General features: G+C 33.1%; 1 protein-coding gene across 1 annotated transcript; it reads right to left on the minus strand.

The window, feature by feature from the left end:
* Positions 1-1973: 1973 nt before the first annotated feature.
* On the minus strand, positions 1974-8138 carry LOC129808326 (ATP-binding cassette sub-family G member 1-like). The gene is made up of 3 exons (XM_055858171.1): positions 6934-8138; positions 6616-6872; positions 1974-2348 (listed from the first exon to the last, which is right to left on the minus strand). Exons 1-3 carry the CDS (start codon positions 8078-8080, stop codon positions 1998-2000), a joined length of 1755 nt encoding a protein of 584 aa, XP_055714146.1. The 5' UTR covers positions 8081-8138; the 3' UTR covers positions 1974-1997.
* Positions 8139-9592: the final 1454 nt, after the last annotated feature.

Raw genomic sequence — 9592 nt, forward strand, 5'->3', positions numbered from 1 at the left:
TTAATAAAGAAAGGGATGTAAATTTTAACTTTATGAAATTTTCCTGATCTAAAATATGTCGAAGGCATCAGTATAACCGAATTTAATTTTAACTGCTCTTTTGTTTCTTCCCGGGAAAAAAATATAATTGCAAAAAGCTACAAGTAGGGAAGACATAAATCAAAATTAAATAACCAAATAGCATTTGGAATAATGAAGAAGAACAGCAATGAATAATTCACTGAGTTCCACTCAGAAACCACTCAAGAATGAGAAATGTCCCTTGTGCATAGCAATAACCTCATTTTGCACAATGTCCTGAGCAAAACAGTCTTTTGTATATAATTTAAAATTATTTCTCGCACTATCGTCTTTGTTCAGCATGCAATTTAAGGGCAATTAATTTTATAGTTGTCTAGCATGAAAAACCATTGGAAAATTCCATGGAGCCACTTGTGACTTTGCCGTCGATGTCGTGCAATTTTGCGGCTGTTGGGGAGCAAAAGGGAGCTTTTGTTGGGGTGAGGGGTGGAAAATGCAAATGTCACGGAGGTAGAAGCTTTTGAGTTGAAGAAGCAAAAAGTGGCAAATGCGAAGTGCAACAACTTTTGGCCACAAAATGCACAAAAGTTCTCAGGAAAAACCGTGTCAGACCCAGACATGTAGCATGAATACAAAATTTGCTGCATCTCTTAGCATGTTAGTAAATTTGCCATGGCTATTCCTCGTCTAACCGTGGAATTTATGGAGATATCACCAGGATTGCAGGAGTGTGTGAAAAGTGTCCGTGAATTTTTTATAATCTACACCAATCTACGAGAGCTTTTTTTTTTCTTCCCTTTTGGAATCCAAAGTTCCAAACCCTCTAAATAAAAAGGAGAACAGCATTTTGAATGCATAGCAGAGAATCGTTGTGGTGTTAAATTATACAAAACACACAAGAACTCACCCTATGTTACTCTGGAGGATTTGTTCTGTGGCTGAGGGTGTGAAAAATGAGAAGAAAATTGTACTAAAAACAATGGCTAAGGAATATTCGCAGGATACTCGAACTTATTGAGCTTTAACACACCACAAATACTTCTTTGTCAGAGTTTTTTTTACATGAACACTAGTCTTATATTGATTTAACCTTTGACGAGAAGGTCAAAATTGGGGGTCAGAAAATACCACGTTTTCTAAGTTTTTAGAGTGAAACATAACTTTTGATAACCGTAAGAAAAATTTCGTTTTTGGATCAGCGGTGACACAATCGCCCTTAACGGGATAATATTAGATCATAATCATTTCATGTTTATTCTAAATTTCAAGACCTGTCAAACGAATCCAATCTTAACCAATTCAGTTCGGTTATAGAGGAAGCTTTCTAGAGCCTCAACACTGTTAAAATTTATCCTTCAAAAATCCAATATGGCGTACTTATTGGTAATCGGTTTAAAGCAACGAAAAACTCCTACGGATTAGCTCCAAATCATACCCAAAATAACAAAAGATATTTGGAGTGCTTCTTTTTTAAATACAATCTCAAATACTTAACTTTGAACATCTCTACAAAATGAGGGGTCGCCGAAAACGTGAAGAAAATATCTCTTATCGTGTAACCTCTAGACTGATAACAAACAGACAATAATTTATAAATTCTTTCCAAAATATGATCCTTTGAAGGTAGGATAAGGACTTTCAAGAAATACATACCTATATAACTCAAAATCGATGGATTAGATATTACCTTCTCTTTGAATTCGAGCAATAAAAAAGGAAAGTGAGAAGAAGTGTCTGAATTCGAATCCACTTGACAAAAGAGACAACAATTTACCAGGCGTCTCCATTTCATCAACTCAGGGAGCTTTTCTTCCCCAACAAGCCTGACATAAAGAAATCCACCCCCGCAGAGAATTAATGATTTTCACGACAACTCAAATCGCTCCCACTCCCCTCAATACCATTAGAAGTCTCTCACAATGGGATGGGGTTTTGTATTAAATTTAACAACATTTGTTGCTCATCTCTCTAAAAATCTATTTTCTCGTGACATTGAGTATCCTAAAACGAACCACAAAGTATCCCGAAATGAAGAAGAAGAGAAAGATATAGAACATTTTGTGAAAATCCGACCATCCATCTGATTCCTCAACGTCCATTGCGTAAAGTACCTTCCGGGGATTTGTGTACTGGCAGAACAGCTCATCGCAGATCATCTTGGTTCTGTTCAGGCCATAAATTGAGGTGATGAAGGAATTTTGTCCATACCGCATGAAGGAGATATCAAACAACCAATTGAGGTAAGAAGGAGCATCTCGGCGGGTAATAAAGTATCCAGAACTTGCGAAGAATGCAACAGTAACAAATTGTCCAAGAATAGATGCATTCTGGAAAGATAATAAAATGAAAACTATTTAAAAAATCTGAATAATCTTCAATTCCTCGAATTAGGTGGAAGTGGGGCACCTTTGAAAGTGGGACACCTTTGAAATTGCGATTTTTCTCCCATGTTTAAGTGGAACTGAGCCATATCATAACATAATTTAGCTTCTCAATCTGTTTGTGCAGCTAAAGTATATCACGATAAGGCTCAATTTTATTTAAAAATAGGTGAAAAATCCCAATTTCAAAGGTGCCCCACTTCTCCCTATGTAATTTCCTATCTTTGTCTTTACAATTTCTTAATCCTAGAGCTATCATGATAAAAGTATTAACTAACATGCAGTATAGACACAAAGGATACTTGCGAGTAAGGTTAAATTTTTGTTTAAAAAATATTTTAAGCTGAGATTTCTTTATGGAACGGTGAAATTTAATTAATTTTATATAATTTTATTTTCAGAAAATATCGCTCAAATGTTCTGCTTTTATATAATTAAGATATGAATTTTTTTAATTTTAATATATGTTGAAAAAACTAGATAAAATATATTTTTCTTAATCTTTAAATTATTCGAGTTTTACTTCTCTTAAATTCACAATCTGGCTTTAAGATTTAGTATTAGAAAACTGAGGTAGAATGATAACTTTTTGATACTATCGAATTGATAGTATCGCGATAAATCTATATCTGTTAGATTAACTGAATGTCGACTTTTTGCTCACTGATGGATCATTTATTGTGACATTCTTAAAAGAATATGACTGTTAATAAATATCTGTATTAGTTACAGGAAGTGCAGCTATAGTTTAAATTTTTCAGAATTGACAGTTGATAGTATCGAAAACGAGTTATCATGTCACCCCTGATTTAATTGAATAAAATAATTCGGATTTATTTTAAATTTTAATTGCGAGAGAATTCATATTAAATTAAATATATATTAGGGCATAGAAATTTAATTAGATAGGATTGTAAATAATTGAATTGAATGTTTTACCATTTAAGCTTAAATAAATTTTCCATAAAAAATTAAAAAACTTTACTATGAAAAACAAAAGCTCTTGGAGATTGATTTTGAAAACAACTTTAAAATTAAGAACTAAAGAGCATAACAAACTTGAAAATGGGTCAAAGGACAAACAGTTGAAAGCGTTAAATAGATTCAGTCTGATCAGTTTGATCCTTGTGGTGAATACTTAACTTGCAAAATTTGGTGGGAAATGGTCAATCCAAATTATCATAAATACAGAGTGAGTTTAAGATCAGAGATTAAAGGTTTTAGCTGATATCCTTTTCACAAATTTTTAATACATATACCTAATATTTTATCATAAAATTTTGCGACATTAACGATAAGTCGGATCATTTTCTCCCGACAATAATAAAGAAAAAAATGATCCCAATACTATCCCAACATTGTTATTGAAAGAAGACATTTTCAGGGTAAAATTCATGTCAGTAAAAAAAAATTAGGCGACTAAAATTAAACCAATTCAAAAAACAAATCTGGTGGTCGTAGGATGAGAGTAGATTCAGCACAGAATAACTTTTTCTTTCCAGCGCTTTTTAAAAGAACAAAGAAAAAGCGTTTAACCAAAGAAATAGTTTATTGCAGAATGTTTTTATTAATTGCTGTAAAGTTATCTAAAAGTGTGTTAACTCGGCTACCTACAGTGAATGTCAAAAGTTGGTTGCCTATTGAGAAACCAAGTGGAAATAATTATAGAAAAAATTACTTTTTCATTTGCAAATGAGTTCCCTGTAATCCGTAGATCTCATTTATATATTTCAAATTAATTAATTAAATTTATTTCATATAATTTAATCTATTTCATATAATAGTAATTCAAAATGGTCAAAAACGTCAAAAACATATAACCAAATAAATGTGAACCGGTTATATTTTGAGAGGCAAATTGCAGGTATTCACACTTCTAAAGTTTTCAATTTGACTATTATTTTGGTCACTGATATTTTCATAAGAAAACAATTACCTAAAGCAAATGTAAACTAGGTAATTATTATTAACTGTAGTCTTCACTGTTAACCTTTAAGGACAAGACGCTTTTCATTGATCGAAAATTAACAAATAAAAGCGATACCGACAAATAAAATCAATGAAACCAATCCATTAGAGCCGGATGCGGTGTAGTTTTCGCCTCTATGGTTGATTGCAACCTAACCTATAACATTTGAGAAATTTTCAAATTTAGATTTACAAATAAAAACAGCCTAGATTTATATAAACTTGTACTGGGCTATAACGTACAAACATTAGAATAAAATAGCTTTAAATAATCAGGAAAGCTCATTTTCTCCACTGCACAGTGACTGGTAAAATAAAAGGATCAAATTGATCCAGATTTGATCCTTTTGCAAAGGATGGATCAAATTAACATGTTCTAAATGTGCATTCAGAGTTTGAAACTTGATCCATTCTTTGCAAAATGGTCAAATTTGGATCAATTTGATTTTTTTTTATTTTTATCTGATGAATCAGATTTGGTTTTCGGATTATCATTATTGCACAACAAGCAAAAATCCTTACAAAAATGCCACTGAATGGTCTGTAAGGAAATTCTGTAATGGTATGGCAATATCACATGGAAAATTCCAACCTTTTCAAATTGTAAAATCGGAAGAACCAATCGAATATCCGATTCATATCAGTCACTAAGAACTTCATAGAGCAGTTTCTACACTGAGAGAAATCCGAAAAAGTTAAAATAACTTTCCGCAAATGTTAATTTTACCCTGCAGTATTGATCCGAAAACGGTGAAAATATTACCCTTTTTAGGTGTATTATGGGTTAAAGTTACCCTTCCTTCATGATGATTTTACCCTTAAAAGGTGTAAAATTAACATTAAAAAATGTTGATATATTTTTACACCTGAAAAGTGTTAAAATTATAAGGAAAAAAAGTTAATCGCAACCTCTTTTTTTTCTCAGTGTAATGATCAGTGGCTGAACACTGGGCTTTAATGTTGTTCTACGACACAATTTACCACAAAAATTTGTCATATTGTTATATAATTCCCCTACTGGACGTCCCAAAGATGTCAATTTTTCAGAAAATGTCTAAAAATGAATGATAATGTGTTTAAGGACCTCAAAGTGAAATAGGGGAATTAGCTACACTGAGAGAAATCCGAAAAAGTTAAAATAACATTCCGGAAATGTTAATTTTACCCTAAAGTATTGATCCAAAATCGGTGTAAATATTACCCTTTTCAGGTGTATTGGGGGTTAATGTTACCCTTTTCATGTTAATTTTACCCTTAAAAAGGTGTAAAATTAACATTAAAAAATGTTGATATATTTTTACACCTAAAAAGTGTTAAAGTGCTGGGGAAAAAAGGTTAATCGCACACTCTTTTTTCGGATTTCTCTCTCAGTGTAAAATCACGAGGATATCGTATGACTATTTGTTCGACATCCTACAAGACATTTTTGATAGGAAGAAGCTCTTCGCACAATTGCTATCGCATTTGCCCACTTTGAAGCAAAACCGTAAAGGAAAATTGCACGAAATTCAGTTCGAATAGTCCTTTAACTGCCACTTTCCCAAGACTAGGACTTAAGAGTATATTAATATCACCTATTTTGGAGAGTTTTCGATAGACTTTTTTTGGACGAGATGAAAAAGTGAGATAATCGTTGAAAACGCTATATCGGTTTAATCGGTATTCTCTTGATAAACAAAATCGAATTTAACTAAAAGAAATTAATTTAATTAATTTTAATTTTTTCGTAAGTTATGTATAAAAAGATATTGACAGTTCTAAAATTTAGAAATTTTAGTGAAACTTGCATAAATTTGAAGACATTCACAATTTGCAAAATTTCTCATCAATATTTAAAAAAAAAAGTCATGCAATTTTATTTAGAAAAAATAATTCTATAACCTCTTACTTTAAATTCTTTAAATAATAAATAATAGTACATTTTTACATCATTCTTTTTTTCAATTAATCTGTTATGGGATTTTTATAATATGAATACAATTGATTTTGCATCGTAATTCCATATAAAATGAATATTAAACACCAAACATGTGTTGTAAATCAATCGTGGGAATTTAGAAAATTTTTATAGCCGTGAAATATAAAACAATTGGAACAAAAATAAACATATAACTAATGCTATTGTAGTGCAAGAAATATAAGTTATTGGAGCAAATAGAATTAAACTACATATGCAAATATATTTTAGTGTGGAAAATTTGAGGATTATTGCACTGAAACGTCTGCAATATGGATATTTACCAACCTGCACATTAAATATGAATCCATTGATGCATCCAATGCTGTGGGCAATGACAACGAGAGCATTGCATGCAATTGTAAAGATGATGAGCCTCTGGAACTCCATGGGTTGGTCTGTGACCCAAAATGTAACAACACTGTACAGAGTTGCTGCAATTACGTGAAGTGGAAGGTCCACAATGGCCAGGGAGAAGTAGTAGGGCAATATAGAGTACCATCCATTGAAGTGTTCCCTCTTCACTATTGGAATTTCTCGTGGTACTTCAATGATAAATTTCTAGTTACCATCAAATTAGCGATCTATGCTAGCTCATTGACTTACTCACTGAGAAACTGGCGGAATATGTGACAAAAGAAAAGTAGCTGAATGTGTAGAGGATGTAGCGTAAGTTGTTGAGAACATTTTCCGCCCTATGACCTACCCCTCGATACATAATGCATACGATGGCTATACAGAGGATGTGCACCGCACTCCTCATGGCAATTAGGGAGATGTCACGATAAGTTATTAGGGAACGGCGCTTCACCAAACCCAACAATTGTCTGAAGAAGCCACTTGACCGAGAGCGATATCTTGAATTGATCTTTGGCTGAACTTCTGAACTCCCCTGCTGAGTGAATTTCATGGCATCCAGAAGGCGACTTCTCCAGTCATTTTCATAGGCACCGGAAGCTATTTCCAGGAGAAACTCCGCTGGATTGTAAGACTGCGGGCAGATGATGTCAAAGGACTCCCTAAGATGCCTCACAATATCCCCATACACTCCACTGTAGATGCACTTCCCCTCCGCCAAGACGTAGAGTTGATCACATTGTTGCAGAATTAGAGGAGCTGGTTGGTGTACAGTTGCAATAATCACTCTTCCGTCTTTGGCCAATTTCTTCAGAACCTTCATGCACTGAATCGAAGAGGAATAATCAAGTCCACTGGTGGGCTCATCAAAGAACATCACAGAAGGATCTCTTATCATCTCCAGGGCTATCGTCAACCGCTTTTTCTCCCCTCCAGACAAATCCGAACTCTTCACACTTTTCACTTCAGACAAGTTCAGCGACTCTAGTATCCTATCAATATTCTCCTGGACATCTTCACTCTTCCTACTTCTAATCTTGAAATAGGACGCGAAGTTCATTGCCTCATTCACTGTTAAAAATGGCGCTACAATACTATCTTGAAGGATATACACGGAATTCACTGTCCTTATCACCTGCCCATTATTTATCACAGAAATATCACCTGAAAACCCTTTGCGCACAGCTCCCGCCAAAATGTTCAACAGAGTTGTCTTACCAGCCCCAGAAACTCCCATAATTATACTCAATTGACCACTATTGAAGCAGCCACTGATACCATTGAGAATCACTTTCTTCTCAGCACGACAGAAGCCAGACCGCCAATCACGCACGCGGACATTGTATCTGAGATTTGAGAAACTGAGACTCACATTCTGAGACGCAACTTCAGCCATGGTGAGCTGATGAACACGGGACACTGACTAGCTAGTGGAAGTTTAACTGCCAAACAACAATTAATTCAAGCATTACATTCACTACGTCAGAAAAAGTGAAACTAACTAGCAATATCTGGTACACTGTCAACTTTTGTGGGAAATTGTATTAACATTTTAATTACTTTGAAGAACTTCTTATAATTAAAAAAATATATATATCAAAATACATTAATTGCAGTTATTTTGAGTGAAAAAAATATGTGTACTAAATTTAGTACACGGGCTTTTGTATGTTCAGTTGACATAAGTGTCTAACAATTCATTTTTTTAATCCTTAGTCACAAACAGAAAAAACATGTTTTAATTAAATATTTTACCATCCTTTTAAAAAGAAGTCCCATATAGTTTTAGAACGTGTTCTAAAATTACTACACGAAAAATTTGTGTTACTGTTTAATTTTTTAACAGTAGATCAGGATATATCTGACTTATTAAAAATGGTTATATGCCATCCAAAAGGTTTAAATGAGAAACTATCATGTACTAAATTTAGCACAATGGAAAATGCATATTCAGTAACGGTGGCAGCCAAAATCCCGAAAAGGCCAAAATCCCGAAAGCCAAAATACTTAAAGCCAAAATCCCGAATGTTCAAAATCCTGAAAGGGCTGAAATTATATGGGGGAAAACGTTTAGAATAATTTTCCAAGACACAGAGCATATACCCTTTGCCTTCAGAAAGCGCGGGTGCAAACGTGGGAGTAGTTATGATACTTTTAAGAATTCGGGATTTTGGATTTCGGGATTTTGTCCCATTCGGGATTTTGGCTTTCGAGATTTTGGCGTTAGGGATTTTCGCTTTCGGGATTTTGACCGGGACCCTTCAGTAGATGTAAGCCATTTAGTAATCCCAACAATCATTAGTAATAACTTTGTTTTAGTTGAATATTTTGAATTTTTTCTCATATTAACGGTCCTTCTGGATCCCGTCTCCTTAATTTTAGTACATGTTCTAAAATAATTGCACTATAACTTGAAATGTACTTTCAATTATTCACTGATAAATTTTCAAAATATTGGACATACCACGTTCAGCTGAAACACTTATTGGTGCTAAATTTAGTACTATGGAAAATTTATGTTCAGTTAACTAAGTTAACACTCAATACCCATTACTCTTAAGCTAAAATAAACTGAAATTTTAAAACTGTTTTAAAACATGTTCTAAAATATTTCTTTTAATGTATTATTTTTCAACAAATTTGCGTTTCAAGGACTTTTTTGAAACATCAAATGCGTAGTACTATATTTCTGACTTTTAGTACTATATTTTTTTATTAAAAAAAATTTCTAATTATTATTCACAAAAGACTTTATGATTTTTGTTTGAATCAGGTTCCATAATAATATGATTTTAAAATATTTTAGAACAACGTTTAATTTTAAACTGTCTTAAGTTTCATTCATCAAATAACTGAAATACTAATGCTTATTTTCTTTGAAACGATACCTCTCTGACTTTAACGTACG

The sequence above is a fragment of the Phlebotomus papatasi genome, chromosome 3 (genome assembly GCF_024763615.1).
Source record: "Phlebotomus papatasi isolate M1 chromosome 3, Ppap_2.1, whole genome shotgun sequence".
In the NCBI taxonomy this organism is placed as follows: Eukaryota; Metazoa; Arthropoda; class Insecta; order Diptera; family Psychodidae; genus Phlebotomus; species Phlebotomus papatasi.

Bases quoted from the DNA above. Each gene is read 5' to 3' on its own strand.
- LOC129808326 (XM_055858171.1), bottom strand. From the start codon at position 8,080: ATGGCTGAAGTTGCGTCTCAGAATGTGAGTCTCAGTTTCTCAAATCTC. The intron at 6,873-6,933 runs GTAAGTCAATGA...TTATCATTGAAG, and splicing joins TTCCGCCAGTTTCTCAGTGA to TACCACGAGAAATTCCAATA. The intron at 2,349-6,615 runs GTTGGTAAATAT...TTATCTTTCCAG, and splicing joins GATTCATATTTAATGTGCAG to AATGCATCTATTCTTGGACA.